This window comes from Drosophila eugracilis, unplaced genomic scaffold (assembly GCF_018153835.1).
Source record: "Drosophila eugracilis isolate 14026-0451.02 unplaced genomic scaffold, ASM1815383v1 contig_1197, whole genome shotgun sequence".
Lineage (NCBI taxonomy): Eukaryota > Metazoa > Arthropoda > Insecta > Diptera > Drosophilidae > Drosophila > Drosophila eugracilis.
Genome location: NW_024571981.1, coordinates 406,427 through 423,891, shown reverse-complemented (window position 1 = coordinate 423,891; position 17,465 = coordinate 406,427). Strand labels below are relative to the sequence as shown.

Here is a 17,465-nt window from a genome sequence, read left to right as displayed (position 1 = left end):
TAGACCCACTGCCGCCGTTGGCTTCATAAGCAACGAGACAGTCGATGAAGTGGTCACCACTGAATGGGGATCCAGCGCATAGGACTTTCGAGCGGTCGCATCGTAGACTTGCTGCATGCCATCGATTGATACTCGCATTGCCTAATTGTTCATCATGTTCATCATCATCACACGTATCAGAGTGAGTGATATATATATAGAGAGAGAGTGGGAGAGATAGGGGGAAGATTTGCCAAAAACGTTAGCATTGATATGATTGCAGGGGATTTCAAAAGGGGGGAAGCTATGCTACCTCCTAAGACCTAAAAAACCTAAACTCCCTCATAAATTATACTCGAAAAAAGGGGCTTGTTGCGTTTTAAAAATATAATTGCATAATTTAATTTATTCTTTAAAATATTATAAATATAATTATAAATTCTTAAACATGGGTCATGTTTTCATTTTGATTAGATTAGTGACGGCAGTTGACAGTTTGACCTTAGGCCACCGTTCCTGGGAGAAGGAGATCGGCAGCGAAGGGTAAACGGCTGCATTGGCTTTGATCTAGTCCTAGATTGGCTTTAGCTTATGGTTAAGGGTACACGGCATCCTAAATCTCTAGCTTGGCATCGTCCGGCGTGCCGCGATGTATTAACAACTTGATGCGCTCATTACGTGCAGTTATTTTCGAATGCAGATTTTTGACACGTTCCCGGCATGCCTATTGTTTATATATATATATATATATATATATATATTGGGTATATATATGGTGCATGTTTTATTATTTGTTTTGAAAGAGTTCGAATGGTTGGCGTGAGAGCAGATTTATATATATATATAGAGAAGAAATACAAAAGATGTCAGCATATATATATTGAGATTCGTTTATGGTAGAGACAGCGAGCACATTATACGCCATGGGATAAATACAGGAAAAGCGACCATTAACCATGTTCGATATTTCGATTAATTTATAGAAGAAGTAAGCAGTACCCATGTGTGTTTATATGTTTGAGTGTGTGCATGATCAGGGGTTTATTCAATGGGTTTTAAAAGGGGGTTATATATCAGATGTGTAGCAAATTCGGATTAGTCACAGTTTTGTAAGTAGCGGCACAGGCAAGCGAGCAAAGCCCAAAGTTTAAGTTAAGTTATTAATATTAGTAAAAGAACAATGTTTATGGATGTTTAATAATTTGCATGTTTGTTTGTTTTTTTTTCGATTGGTTTTTCAGCGCAACGACACCAGGATTTTTGTTTATTTTCAACAAAAGTTACGTAGAGAAAAGATAAAGAGAAATACAAATGTCAAAAATAAAATACCAAAAAATCAAATTATAAACCGTAACCATAACTAAAAGATAACCGACTTTCGCTATTACAATACCAGAAAGATATAGAAAAGTTTTATATAGAGAAAGAGTAAGAGTAAGAGCTGTTTGTGGTAAAGAAAATGATTGCTTGGCTAAGCTGGCTAAATAATTAAATCAAATAAAAATTAAAACAAATCAAAAACCTCATTAAAATGTCTAAGCCAAAGCTTAATGTGTAATTGTGCCATAAAATGTGACGATTTAAATGTGATGATGGGTGAGTGTGTGTGGTGTATGAGAGGTCAGAGAGGTGAAAAGGAATCAAAAAAGTTCTCATAGCTAGAGCTGACCCCGCATTTTATCAAAAATTGAACTACAGTCCCAGAAAATTGAAATGAATTCCATAAATGCCACTTACCGCCAACATTGCAGTTCGCAATGTAAAGTTTAAATTTAAGTTATAAAATTACAAGCTATTTAAGAGACTAGGAAAATCTGCAGGCTAACCTATTGCTAGGCCACCTGCTTTTCTAAATATAATCACTTTGTTTATGAGCCAATAAAAAAAACAATGGGAAACGTTTTGGCTCTAAAAATAGTACCAGTGATTATCTGGAGGTGGAATTCGGCTTTCTCTCGCCTGGGTGGCCTAACCCTGACAACAAGAACTTATTTGTTTCTGGGCATTAGAAATACTTTTGGGCCGCAGCACGTGACAAATGGTGGGTGATGATGAGGTAGCTCTGATATTGATGAGGTATAAATTTTTCCAATGAGATAGCAATGAGTTTTGAGAATGAGAGCTGCACGGTCGGTTGATGGGAGATGAAAAATGTTTAAACATAAGGAAACACAAAGATCAAATGTGTATGATAAATGTTGATGTATGAGAGCATTTGTGTGTGCGAAAATAATGACATAAAAACGAATTCGAAAATAAAAACGTAATAGAATTTTGCCAAACGAAAAAATATAAATAAAATGAAAATTCAAAAAAGATAATGAGCTTTGTTGTTGTTTTTCTTTTTTTTTTTGATAAACTAAGAAAATAAAATTAAATTAAATACGCAGCCACCGTGCAACTGTTTTTCTTCAGACCTACCCGCACACATTTAAGCGTAAAGGGACAAAACGATTTCAAAGATTAATCAAGTATATATATTATATATTCGGGTAATAGTAGGGTTAATAACTTTCTTTGGTTGTTCTGTCAACTGTTTTTTTTTTTTGGTTTTCATAGCGATGAAGGATTGTTCACAGCAATGACAAAATGAAATAGATATATAAAGGGGATTCATTATTCGGAAAACGACTTTAACTAAAGAGAGAGCTCTCCTGGCAATAAATATCTGCTATAATATCTGATCTGAACAGCTAGCTGGTTTGGTTTTTTTTTTTTATAAAACGGGTCTACTAAATCTTTCAAAGACTTGGACGGTACGTACCTGTTGCTCGGCTAATGCTCGCTCGCGATCGTGCGGCAAGTACGTGGGCGCCATCACCAGGCGGAGCTGTTGCTCCTCCTGGATGATGCGCTGGCGCAGGGTCTGCATCTGCTGCTGGTAAACATCGATCTGGGCTAGCGTCTGCTCGAGGCTCTGCGACTTGGTCTTAACCAATTCGCCAAGGCCGTCAAGCACGCGTACCAGATCATCAACATTCTCGCTCAGGCGCGGATCACCGCCCATGCCATTGCGGAAATGAACCTGTGAATGGAATGATAAGCGGGAATTAGCCAGGCCGCCGGTCCCCATACTCACCTCCAGTTTCTCAATAGACAGTCTAAGTTTCGTTTTCTGCACATTAATATCGGCCAGGGTCTTCTCACAGAATCCAAGCTGATCGCGCAGCGGTTTCTTCTGCTGCTGCGAGGAGTCCAAACTCTGCTTCGTCTTCTCCTGCCACGAGCGTATATCCTTAATCTTGCGTTCACATTGGTCCCATTCCTCGCAGGCCTCTTGCAGTAGGGAGTTCTAAAAGAGAAACGATAAAAGATTGAGGGAAATTGTTATTAACTTGATAGGTACTTAGTAGGGATAACCCCTAGATCAACCACTTTACCCTCTCTAGCAGCACCGCTTCCACGGATATCTTCGCATCCTCGGCCTCCTGCAGTTTGTCCTTGAGATCGCCCACAGTCGTCACTTGGCCAATATGCTCCAGTTCCTTATCCATTTCGCTTAGATGCTTCACAATCGGTTTAATACTCTTCACAGCCGTCACATAGTCATTCAGTTTGTTGCGTGCCTCGGGCAGGGTATGCAGCTCAATCGTCTGATCGATGAAGGTGCGCTTCTCCGCAGCCCACGACATCACGATCTGGTAGAGGTTCATGAACCTCGTCCACGCGTCCAAGCTATCACCCACCGCCTGCTTCTTCTCATCCAGCCAAGCACGAACTTGGGCCAGGGATGCGGCCAACTGATCGATGGTCGTCTGCACCAGCGTCTTCTCCTCGCTGTTGCGACAATTTTCGATGATCAGCTGACCATTGGTCTTGACCAGGGTGAAGCGTTCGTAGATGGCGGTGATTTCGTGATTGATGCGCTGCAGCAGCTCCTTCATCTGTGTGGGTGTGAGGCTTCGTTCCTGCACCTGCACCTCGGCCTGAAGCAGCCAACGCTGAATCTCATCCACACCGGCCACATATTCGGTGCGTACGGTCTTGGCCCGCTTGAAATCCTTCTCTTTGGTCTCCATTGTCACTTGGACACGTTCGGCAAGTAGCTCAAGGGCTGTGAAACTCCTGGGCAATGTCGCTGGGCAGCTGGTTTTGTTTGGCCTGGTATTGGGCCGTTGTCTGGGCCACCAGCGATTTGCTCTCCTCGGCTGCCTGCTGTACCTGGCTATTCAAAGTGATCAGAAGCTGTTCCGTTTGGGCTATGTGCTCGTCGTAGACGTGAACCGATTGGAGTTGATCGTGAAGGGCGTTAAGCTTATCCTGCAGTTGCGAAATGCGACGGAAGACTTGTTCGATCTCCTCGAGATCCTTGCTAACCTGCTGCTCCTTATCGCGCAGAGTGTCGTTCAATCTGAAAAAATAGAGCGGGGTAAGTTTCAGGGGCACGTTATTCAATGGCAAGAGATAGTTGGTGGTAGACAGTGTGTGAAAACCACGCGGTTCCTGGTTTTATATAGATAGATTTATATCTATCTATAGAGATATGGCAGGGGCGAAAAGTTATTCTTCTGGCACAAAAGGCTGAAAAATCTCTGAAGTTTTCAATGTTCTTTTGCTGCGCAGATATATCTTGCTATATATATATAGTTGTGTGTAAGATCCACTGGGCTTTGGCCTCGAGGCTGCGAAGATTTCCGTGAAAAATGAATGCTGCCGTTTGACTACAAGAGAGTTTTCTAAATGAAATGCCTCGAGCACATTTTCTTGGGCCTGAGCAATTTTTCGAAAATGAATTCGAAAAAGATTTTTCGTACATTGCTCATAATTCGAAATTGCCTTGATCCCATTGAGAGGCGGCAAAGAGCGAGAACTTTTCATTTAAAAGCCACCGAAAGGAACAAAAAAAATATAAAATAAAAATATTTTCCCACTACTGCTTGGACACGCACAACTTTTAAAAGTTTTCTTTTTGTTTTCCTTATAGTTTTAGCTTGTGTGTATTTTTAAAAGCGGCGCATGTTTAAATTTATATACCCCTCATTTATTTATGTTAGTTTTTTCTTTCTCTGATTTGCATTTTAGATCGTAGACAAGCTGACGTCATTGGGGCGTTGCAGCGAGACTGGATGAATCAATGAGTTACTCGGTGATCGGATATGAATTTAGCATTGATTTCCGTTCCGTATTTCCAGCACATGACGCATATCACTCATACGCCACGGCTGCCTAGAGGAACAGCATTTGAAGTTTATTTTCTATGCCGACACAACAACAAGTGTTCGTGATCAGTGCTTGCACTTGGCATGGAATGACGGATTCGTTAATGGAACGTCTATTGCCCTTTACAGCCGCCGAGGACTCGAGGACCGAGGCGAAATGCGGCCCAAGATGAGGCCAAGTCAACACACATTTGGCTCTCGGCCAATTGGCCGAAAAGTCGACTGAAAACATTTTCAAATTTAATTGTTAAATGTGCGCGCCGGCGATGAGAAATTTCAGCGGGCAGCGGAAATAAACGATACCCGTAGTATAAACTAGCCAGAATTATTTCGGCGTCATTTTTCGCAGCCAACAAATATCGAACTTAGTGAGTTCTCAATTTTTGTTTGGGATGCCGCGCTGCTGTCTACACAATAAATAAAAATAAAAAGGAAAATTATTTTTCCTCTCTAAGCTATTTCGGTCTGCCATTTTGTACAAATTAACGATTTAAATTTAGTGCATGGCTCTAATTTAAATGGCAAAATATGCTAGAAATGCCGTGGCGAGCCCACGAGTGAAAGTGAAAGGCAAAATAAATAGCAACGCGTGTAGCTCCAAGTCGAAACAAATATATATATATATATATATATATATATATATATATATATATATATATATATATTGCGAATTATTTGGGAAACATAGTTTGATCAATTATGGCAACGGAAGGAATGTAATCATTCCCTCGACAACGATAAGCTGGCTATTTCTGTCGCCTTGGCTACGTCATCGTTTAAAGTAGAAACGCGTGCGAATCATATTCTCGGCTCTTTCTCTCCGGATTCTCTAGCGAAAATAACAAAAACAATCACACCTGACGACCCTGGCAGGTAGTATACGAGTATTCGAGTACCAGAGACCGGTGTTGTTTTGCATACGCTATGTGCGCTCAGAGGGGTTAAACTCTGCGATGACTTAATCAAGTCTTGGAAATTTCTACTCAGCTCTCGTTTTGATTTAAGTACTTCTGTTTTGTTTTTTAAGGAGGGGACAAACAATCACCTTATGCTTTTCACGACTTTAACTACAAGTGCGTAAGTGGCGGGCAATTAGCTACAATTTTTAATTGCTGCTCAGTCAGTCTTCTGTCTGCGATTTTGGCTCTGCTGTTGGCGACAACTTTCGGACCTCCTTTGACTTTGGAGGCAGAAGTGTGCTCAACTTTTTCTGTTTTTTTTTGGAACTTCCGAGCCCTCTGCTTGACTTCCAGTGCCTCAATTCCGGTAGAGGAATTTCGGTGAAACCCAAGCAGATGCTACAAATGGCAAAATTAGCTCTATGACTCGTTGCTGTTTCTTTTTTCCTTCGCTCGTTACGTATACGCCTGGTAATCCACAAAGCGGCGTTCGAAACTTCAACATGAAAATAGAAGAAATCGGTTGGGGAGGGAAAAAAGAAATATATAAATATTTCGATTAGAAGGCATTGGCCCAAAAGAAAATCCATTGTCATACATCTTTCGCTCTGTCTTCTTCTTTTGAGGGGGGACACCGGTATTTTTTCTTCTGCTTTGCTGCTTCTCTGGTTTTTACTACTTCTTAGTTAATTAATTTGATTTAAAAATATGCGTATATGTATTGCGGTCGCTTCGTTCGTTTGCTCTTTCATTTAGTTTCCAGCCATCCAGTTTGAGAAACACGTCCGCTTGCAACTAACTCTAAATAAAAACTGAACCGAAAAGATTCTCAACGCTCGCGGCGCACGCAAAAATTGCCAAAAACTTGTGCCAGTTCGTGTTTGCTCGGCTGTCGATCGGTTAACAGCAGCACACGAACACGAAGGCATTACGGAAATAAAAGAATGAAAACTGCTAAGAGCCCAATTCACCACAGGCATATCTGCATGTGAATCTTAATAAAACTAGGGACAAGAGTGAGGTGATTACTTTACCAATTATTAAGGCCAACAAAGTTTGACATTGAAAAACAAATTTGCTAAAATCAATGAACTTGTCGGGGTCATGCCACCCTTTTCAAGAGAAATTATCAGGCCTGATTGATAAAGCCCATAAAAGCAAATGTCATTTTGCCGGTTTAGATAAGAAAAGCCGGCAATAAACTTACCACCAGAGAGAGCTAGTTACTAAAAGAGAGAGTAAGCAAAGTGGAATGGAACACAAAACCGTTTTGAAAGCGGCAGCAACAGCACTCTGTTAGCCAAGTTAACAGTGGCTAACAGAAAAAACAAACTTATTATTACCCGATTACCTCATTTGGGCAAAGTTTTTATTATTATTTGCTTCTGTTGTTGTCGGTTTTTTGATTTTCTCTTTTTATTTTTTGTTTTCTGCTGAGATATCCAAGTGACAAATTGCTAATGCAAATGCATATTCAAATCACAGGCAGATTGTATTTTGGATTTGTTTGGGTGCCTAATAAATTTTTATAAGCCTGATAAGATTGTAAAGTCTTTCTCTGATGACTCAGCAATAGTTCAATTATCATTCCATTTTAAACAAATTGCACATATGGTTTTGGGTTTACCTTTTTTTATTCATATTTTTACCATTTCTCAACGATGAAGTCACCCAACTCAGGCAAACAATTTCATTTTCACTTGTGCTTTTTATTTACTTATTTTTTTATGATTCTTTTTGCTGGCTTTTTGTTTACATTTTGATGAAATTGCTTTGCGTATTTCCTCTCCCAGCATTTCATCAATGGCCTATAGATTTATCTAGAGATTCTCTATAAGAACTTTGTGCAAAAATCAAATGTACTTGCTAATGGAACTAAATTGTCGCCTTCTAGATAAACAATTTAACACACGGAATGCCAGATATTGTTAAAAATAAATTATGAAATCCCCAAAAAACGCAAAGAGCTTACGAAATATTTAATGTCTTTTCGCTGATTAGATTTTTGCATGTCGAAACAGTGTTATTAATATCACAAGTGTGTAAATGCATTGAAATTCAACGTCGCATTTTGGGATATATATCTATATTATATATATCTCAGTTGGGACTATATAATTATCGATGACATGTCGCTTGGAGGTATATTAGATCATGCTTTTCGGCCAGATGATGGCATAGTTTATTTGTTCTGTTCGGGGCAGACGCATTCGAAGCCGAAAACAATTAAAGGAAACAATATTTTGAGAGAATTAATGGGGGGAAGCCTTTTGGGAATTAATTGGGAAATTATTATTTCATAAAGATATTTAAGAAAGATGCTATTTTATTAAAGGGGAACAATCATTATAGAAATAAGTTGCAGAGGCCTTCAGGACCAGTATTTCATGGTCCATTTCTGCAACTATTTGTTCTACGTTTTTTTTTTTGAAAATCTTATTTGGGAACAATGTAAAAGAAAAAATAATAATATATATCGTATTAATAATAGTAATATAAATTACCATTTCTAATTGCAAAGTAGACTAATATTAATATTAATTTCTTAGGAGTAAACAAATAAATTTTGTGTTTGGTCAGTTTTATGGTTTCTGTATAAAATACAATCTGAAAAATATACAAATTTCATTCATATTATCACGTTTCCTTATTTGTTATTCCCTCAATCATCACAGAAACGTGATTATCCAAAAAATTAGTATTTGATGTATCGAAGCCGTCATCGCCTGGCAGTGACAGTCAAAACATTTATCATTCTTTCACTCGCTTTAAGCCTGCTGAAAACTTACGCACATTGCGGTTGGTTTTCTGAGGGGAAAATGCGAGGAAACGTATAGCCACAGCTGCTGTTCTCGTTTTTCAAACAGTCGGCTGTCATGAAAAACGACTAATTGTGTGTAAAAATAAAACAAAACAGAGAGAGGCGGGGCTGATCTTTCCCGAAAAAATTGTGTCAGTGTGAAAGGCCAAAAGGGAGAAAAGTGGGCCGCTGTCAACGGAAAAAGTGTTTACGTGATCTGCGGGTGTGTGGTGAGTTTCTATGCCGAGCAACAATTGTTGCTGGCAACATGTTGCCAAGCTAATGGCACGTGATAAATAATTTAAACGAATGAAAATCCGCAAATATTCAAAGAAAACCAAGAAAAACAAGAAAAACAAATTGAATTGGCATATTGGCACAGTTTCGGTGTTTTTCCTAGCGCCAGGCAACAACAACAGATTTTATTTCTAAATATATACAAAATATATCAAGCATTTCCGCAAAGGCAAGGCATGGGAATTCTTCTTCGGTTGCTATTGCTTATCACAAAAAAGAGTATAAATAATATATATGTTTGCTCTAAGACCCCATATCGCTTTTGATAAGACCAAAGCTTTGGCACAGTTCTTTGAAGAACGGGATAGCCCCGTGAAATACAAAAAAAAAAAAAACTAAAAAGAGTTTTCCCTGCAAACATTTCTATTCCTAGAAGTCATGATTTAACTTAATGTTTTTGGGAAAATGGAGAACTATGAGGGGTAAAAATATAATAATAAGCCTCAGATTACGTAATGCACACACTAGAAAACGCCGACAACGAAGCGTAACAGTTGGTCTGACGTCAGTTTTTTGACTCGACAACTATAACAATAAGATGGCATTTCGAGGGCCCAAACGAGTTTAGAAAATGCTTAAAAACTAAGGCAGAACAATTTCTTTTTTAGAGCTAACTATGAAGGGAAATCGTAAAAAGTTACATTTACTGTTATGGAAATCTCATATATAATTTAAGATATAAGTAGTTATATGAAAGTCACTCAGATATTCAACTTTAACCAGTTAAATTCCTCAAATTGCCATTCATTTTCATTAGGCAACAAGTTTGGCAGCTTGATAATGTATGCAAGCCAATTCAATTTCCGGAATTAAACGTTTCGATCAGAACCTTTGTTTGTGTTTTTGTTTGGTTTTGTTTTTCTTTTTTTGGGGGGAGGGGGTCCCAAGTCACGCGTAGTTTAACACACAATGTAGATACATATATATAGGGTTTCAGATAATTAGGGTTTACAGTGGGTACTCACTTGGCCTGCTGTTCGACTAACTTATCCACTTTGGCCTGTATGGCCTCCGCCGAGGGTTTGTGTACTTCCCCAAGGAATGTGAGGATGGATTTAGAGAGCGCCTCGATTTCTTTATGTGATGATTTAAGTTGATTTGATTCTTCACGTAATTCCTATAAATAAAAAACAATAAATATTACAAACATCTATTAATTACAATGTTTGTTCAATTAAGATTAATTAGTGTAATGGATGAGTAAATATCGTTTTATAGAACTTGCATAAACCTCGCATAGTATTTCTCCCTCAATTTCGGTTTCATTTCCAGTTTTTCAGAAGGTCAACATTGAATAAAAGAAAAATAAATTTGTTGACTTGACTTTGCAGCATTTCTGAGCTTGAGGTTATTCGATGTTTTTCAACAAAATGAAATATTTGATCTAAGTTGTAGTCTCTCTAATTTATTGTCTCATTTGGAGAGACAAAATTAAAAACCCTAACTATGTGTTTGCGTTTGTTTATCATCATTTAGTTTGATGGCATTTGTTTTTGGTCGTTATCAACGCTTTATATGGCACACATGTATGACAACATCGTTAGTTCGATTTGGACGGGCCTAGCTTTTATGGCTACAAATTGCTTCAATTGAAATTTGATTTGAAAGCCTGCCATTGGGACTAGCTTTTTTTAGTGACTCTATTTGTATGTTTGTACTATTTTTAGTTGTTGTGAATTGAAAATAAACATCAAAAAGGTGTTATCGCACGAAACAGTGATCTCACTCGACAGCAAATCATTCAAATCGCTGCTGATAAGTAGTACAAATGATAATTTCTGAATCTACTAAGCTTTTACTACCTTGAGTATATAAACTAACTATAAAAAATGCAATTAATATGTAAATATAAATAATACAGAGATATTCAAACAGCTTTATATGTTATTTATAGCTAATTAATCATCAGACCTCTCTAGTTCTCTGGGTAAACTAAAATCAAGAGTCTAAAACTGTAAGAAACCGAAAGTTAGTTTGTTGTTTTGTCTGCCATTCCCCTCCTCCCCTCTTGATTACTATGATTTAGTGGCTTTCCGTGTTAATCATTCACAACACATCATTATATTTGTTTCGGACCTGCCTCAGCCACTCAGCTGCTTTATGGCATTCGTGAATCTCGAGTCCGGAGGAGAGAGAGAGCCCAAAGAGCGGGACAAGCCACGAGAGCGCAAGCTCCGCTCCGGTCCACAACGTGACCATGAACTTGATGTCGGCATGGTGTTCACGGCTATATATATCTATATATATATATATATCTAACACTTACATGTCTGTCGGCTTGTGTTTATGCATGGATATTGGTAAAAATATTTGACAAACATAAAAGCCCCCAAGGGAGGGCGGATTTGCCATAACGAAACTAAATGAATGAATGGGTGACCCATAATATATACATATACACTGAGATACGAACATGAATTAAAAATATATATATTCTTTATCTTATGGGCTTCAATTAAAAAGAAAAATAATATATGTTTATAACAAGAAAAAACAGAAAAAGATAAAAACAAAAGTACTTTTCTAAGAAGTAAAGAAACTTACGTTGATAAAGCCATTATGAAATTAATTCTTTCAAAAAGTAAACATTGAATCACTTATCATTATTTCTTCATGTTTTACTATATAAATCGAGTATTGATTTTAACCTATAATATTTCCCAGTGTACCCTTCGAAATGTATGGCCAGCATGTAAATAACTATATACAAGCCGACCTTAAAAGGCGGACGTGTCGTGGCGTTAACTCACCTGAATGGCATTCTTCGTATCTTCCAAATGACGTCGGGATCTTACAGTCGGATCGACATTGCGGAACTTATCCTCAAGTCGACCAAGTGCCTTCTCCCAGGCGTGCAGGCTATTTTCGAAGCCGTCCCAATGTTCGGCCAACTGTTGCAGATTGTCACGGCGCTGTTCCAGGCTACGTACCAGATCCTGCCAAGATCTATTTAGCGCAGCGTTATCCTGCTCGATCAGCTGACGATTGCGGGCGTCGGCCTGCCGTATAAGTGATTGGGCCTGCTGATTGACTAGCGTTAAATCGCTATTTTGGCTCTGAAATGTGTGAGGAACAAGAACAAGAGCGATGTGAAATTAATTTGACTGACGTAACACCAATTTCCGGAATTGCGGTTTGTATAAAATATATAAGTTGTTTGATATAAATTCCAGTTTATCTTCTTAGTCTAGGGATACGCTATAAACGCAGATGTGTAGGTCGTTTCCACTTAGTGTGCCCTAGTTCAACTTTGACATATGTCTGACCCAGGGAGTTGAAAAGCGAACGTTGCTTAATTCATACAAAATTTTATAGATTTTTCTTCACAAATACACGCACACACACACCTTGATTTGCGAACTTTATTTTGTTTGGTTTCTTATTGGTCTTTTATAGATTTGAAAAGGCTGATGATGACGTTAGCCTTTAGCTTTGAGATATTGATGTCTATCTGGTTGGCTATTTGGTTGTATTTTATTGCCGTTCTGTTTCAATTTGCCCCCTGCCTCAAGCACATGGCATTCTTTTTTTTTTTTGTATAACGAAACGGGTAATTCAAATTTAACAAATGTAGCGATTCTCCTCTTTCTTCTCTCTTTCTACACATATATATACATATATATAGAAGTAGCAATGCGCGAATCGCGTATACAAAACAAAAACACGCTGCCAACCGCACAGATAAACTTCTCAACTTGAAGTGAATTCGTTGGAACTCAAAAAAATCCAACAGACCCCAAAAGCAAATAAGCACGAGTTAGAATCTCGTTCTCTTAATTTCGCCAAAGAGTTTGGCCAAAGAGAGCTAAAAAGCCGGGCAAACACGTTTTTTGCTTCAGTTTCGCATAATATATGCAGAGAATCGTTTTCTTCTTCTTTTTTTTTTGGGTGGGCGTGGGCGGCAAAAGTTAGGCTTCGTATACGTTATATGTATATCACGCATACGCCACCGCGTGCACGTCATTCACTCTCTGCCTCTCTTTCTCTCTCAATGGATGGCAACAACAACAGTTGCCGGCATGCCCTATAAACCAAAAACAACAAACAAGCGGCCAGTACAACAACCAAACAGCTGTGTGCAAAAGAGCAAGAAGAGAGGAAACCTTAAAGGGCCGACGAAGCTCTTAAAGCTCGCTCAACAAACACCAACAAAGGTCCACTTAATATTTAAAGTGTGCCTGTTGTTGTGGCTCAATGTATCACTAAGAAACCAGGGCTAAAGCAACAACAACTACTTTTTGGGCCTTGAAGTTTTTGGAAAATTAATTTATTCTGTTTAATCAGGAATTACCGTAAGGTTTTGTTTTAAACTGGAATTTTAGTTGAAAATATATAAAAATATTTATTTTCAAAAAAACAACATATCTTAAACTTAAGTTGTATAAAAATGTAACTAAAAGAAGTTATTTTTAGAACCTTAGTAAAGACAAACAAGGCTTCCTAAATATAATAATGACAGAAAGCGAATATCCTAAAAATTTCACTCAAAAAATATCCCTAAACATATTCCTACGGTTGGTACATTTATCCCATCCCTGGCTCAAAACTGGTTGCCAGATACAGTGTTGCTACTGCTGATGATGTCATGAGCTTAATTCGTTTCGCGGCAGCAGAGCCAACAGCACCACCAGCAACAACAACAGCTGTTTTTTCCAGTTGAGCATAAAAATCGAGCTAGTGCCTTGAATAAAATTATAATCGAACTGGAAGTCTGTCAACAGACGACTGAACGATAAGCTCGTTGAGGCCGACACACCGACAAATAGTGAACTAGTAGGTTAAAAGTTTAATGAGTTTTCAAGGTAAAAGCTTACGAAAGTAAACAAATGGCCACTCAACGTGTTCAATAAACAACAATTAGTCAAAAAAAAGAGAGATTACCAGTCAGTAAATAAGAGAGGAGAGTGTCCTAAGAGCAACGCACTCAAATGCAATTGAAAGTGAGTGTGAGAGCGTGTTTTTTGCTTTTGCCGGCCGGCAAAATCATGATACCAAATGCAAAAACACGCAAAACGAATGCACTTTGCTTCTTGTTGTTGTTTTTTGGTGCCACACCGTAAAGTTGCTCTCAAGTGGTTATACTCGCTTATGTATGTTTGTGGCACATCCTTGTGCAATGTGTCATTTTTTGGAAAACAGGTCTTTCGGCTACACACTTATATGAGCAAAGCATGCAAGCGAACAGCTGAATATTCATGGCTATTTTAAAAAGTGCCTAAAAAGTGGCAATTATGGAGCTCATATGTTGCTCATATTCTTTTTAAACATTATCATAATATTAAAAGGAAATTAAAAATAAAATTTGAATAAAAGATTTATGATTGATAAGCAATTATTTCGAAAATTTTCCATTTCTATAGAAGTTTTCAAAATTATTCCTAAACTTTCATGTATGCTATTTAATCTGGAATTTATACCAAAGAATATACCAAAAAAATTCCACAAAACTCACCTGAACATTTCCTATAGCATGGGACAGCTTCTGAATATTAAAGTGAAGTCCAGCCAGATTCTGAACAGGCTCATCACTGAACTTGGTACGTTCAATGGTGGCCTTGACACGATCAATGGACTGCTGATACTCTCGCCAGCGTTCGGCCTCCTTCTCCAATTCACTCTGCTGGGTCTTGGCATTGGCTAAAGTATTGGTCAACTTCGTTTGGAACTGAGCTAACTCTGCGGAAAGCTCTGACTGTTCATAGTTGTTCAGCGAAGACCAAATCTTGTCGGCAGCCTCTTGGATTTGCTTGTGCACCAGATTACGGATGGGAGCCTCATTGCCAAAGAAGATCTTGTGTTCATCGAGATCCTGGACCAAATGCTCATAGTCAATGCCATGCTGGCTGTTCTGCAGACGCAGTTCGGCTTCGTGGACCCAGTCATTGAACTTGCCCACTAACTGCATGTACTCCAAACGTGAGTCGCGGTTGTTCTTCAAATACTTTTCACGCTCCTCAAGTTCATGGGGCAAGGAAGCCACCAGAGAACGGCCCTCGGAAAGCATCTCCAACAAGGAACTTGGCATGCCAATTTCGGTCTTGACGCCATCATTGATTTTGTTGAATTTATTAAGATAGGATTCAATGTCCTGGCTGAGTCCTTGGTGCTTTTGCAGCTCACGCTCCACGGATTCGGGATCCCGGTCCAGTAGAGGACGCGACTTGGCCGCTCCCTCGTGGCTGTGCAACCAGTCAAGGATTTCACTCAGCTCGGCAGCCATCTTCTTGTGCGACTCCAGTTGCAGTTGATGCTTCTGGCGCTGGGATTCCACTGCCTTGCGGAGATTCTGGAGTTGATTCTTCAGGGATTGCAGTTGCTCGGTAATGCTGTTCTTGTCTGCAGCATTGCCCTCGGAGGCGATCTTTTGACCCTTATCGTTGGCCGAGGCCAAGACACCTTCGCACTCCTGGATCTTTACAATGACATCATCGTACTTGTTGATCTTATCCTCCAAGCTGTCTGGTGAGTTTTCAATATCAATGATAACATCGGTGTACTTCATTATAAAGCCAATAATCTCGTTGATCAAGGCAATAAACTGCTCGCGGAGCAGAAGAAGCTGACGGAGATGGGCCAACTGGTCTTCAATCAGCTTAATCATATCATCCTGCTGCGCCAGTATACTCTGCAGCTCTGGCAAATCGTCCATTTGCATATCGCCCATCTTTGCTCTTGCTGTCCTTGAGTTCCTTAAGGATTCCCTCATAGGCACCCAACAAATCCTGGACATCTTCGATCCTGGAACCAATCGGGCGATTGAGTTCCCTGAGCTTCTGCTGAATGGTACCCAAGAACTGACTGCAATCGGCCAGCCTGCTCTTGGCATCCTTGTACTTCTTGATGTGATCTCCCAAGGCATTCACGCGATCATCAATGGTATTCTTGATCCTGCCATAACGATCCTTCATGTTCTTGATATCGTCATTGAGTTTTAGTTTATCGGCATTGCTCAATGTGGGCAAGATGCTCTTTCCTTGCTCGGAAACATCGTTGATCAGACCTCCCTTATTCTCGGCATCAGTTAGGAGCTTCTTGTAGTGGGCCAACTGCTCTTCCAGTACAGGAAGGCTGGTGGTACGCAGATCACCCTCAGTGGCTGTTTCCATTTCGTTCAACCAATCGCCCATGTTCTTCATCGAATCCTCGAAAGCCTTGCGACCTTGCAGGAGATCATCCAGCGACTTTCCTCTCTTACTGCTCTCATCCTTCAAAGTTTGATAATCGGCAGCGATTTCATCCAGGATCTGCTGGAGTGCAGCCTTATCGGCATCATCACAGTCTTTCATGATGTTGGCAGCTTGACGCTGAACATCAGTCAAAACGCTGTCATTGAACTGCTTGGCATCGTCATCGTATTTCCTGTTTTCCTGGATCTTCTTCTCGATCTCAGTGGAGGTTAGTGGGTGATACACCGGCAACTTACGCACTTCGGAGATTTTGGTCTTCAGCCATTGACGAGCCTTGTCCAGATCGTTCTCCAGGGATTTACGAGCCTTGCTGGCCTCCAGAGCACGGTCCAATTCTGCCTTAAGGACTCCAGATAAATTGCGATTCTCAGAGTTGAGATTACGCAAAGCGGATTCCAGTTGGGAATACTCTACGGGTTCCAACTCCTGCTGCATATTAGCGACGCGCTTCTCCAGAACATCGGCCAGCGATTGCTTAGCCTCGGCATCCTTCATCAGGCTCTTGATCTTCTGCTGACGCGCCTCGGCATCCTTGGGTGTGAAGCCCAAAGGAGTGGGTGCCTGCAGCTCCTCAATCTGCTGCTTGACCCAGTTCTGGAGCTGGTCAATCTCGCCCTTGGCTCCCTCTACGCCCTTGTTGGTTACATCCAGCAACTGAGCCTTACGATCGATGCGCTTGCCAAGATCGGCAAAACGACGATCCAGAGACTTCATTTGCTCCTCAACTTGTTGACCATCCAGGTTGCTTATAACCTCCGCCACCTGGGCGGCCTTGCCCTTCAGTTCCTGAATCTTCGGATGTCCTTGCAGCTCATATTCGCTCTTGATCTCATTAATGGCCGCCGTTTTCTGGGCACAGTTCAGACCAGAACCACGATCCAGAACGTCCATGCGTTTGATCAGGGTATCAAACCAGTTCTGGACATCTGCCATACCCTGGCGATAGCCATCGATTACATTCTGGCCAGCTTGCTTCTTGGCAATGGCATCCATAAGTTCCGACTCCAACTTGTCAATGTTGTCATCCAGATCGGTGTCCTCATCGGCCACTAATATTTGGGTAAATATGTTAAGTTATAAATTCATAAGGGCAATAAGAGACCAAGGATCAAGATTTCTGGGGTCACCTAAGTTTAAAGCAATA

General features: G+C 39.9%; 1 protein-coding gene across 1 annotated transcript in view; it reads right to left on the bottom strand.

Annotated features, from left to right (window-relative positions):
* Window positions 1–160: 160 nt before the first annotated feature.
* Window positions 161–17,465, bottom strand: part of LOC108102515 (nesprin-1) — a 52,558-nt gene continuing 35,253 nt past the window's right edge. Inside the window, 9 exon segments of the mRNA XM_017207551.2 lie at window positions 161–703; window positions 2,744–3,004; window positions 3,059–3,271; window positions 3,360–4,040; window positions 4,042–4,330; window positions 10,100–10,251; window positions 11,885–12,190; window positions 14,587–15,801; window positions 15,803–17,370. Of these exon segments, the coding sequence (XP_017063040.2) occupies window positions 593–703; window positions 2,744–3,004; window positions 3,059–3,271; window positions 3,360–4,040; window positions 4,042–4,330; window positions 10,100–10,251; window positions 11,885–12,190; window positions 14,587–15,801; window positions 15,803–17,370 (4,796 nt within the window). The 3' untranslated portion in view covers window positions 161–592.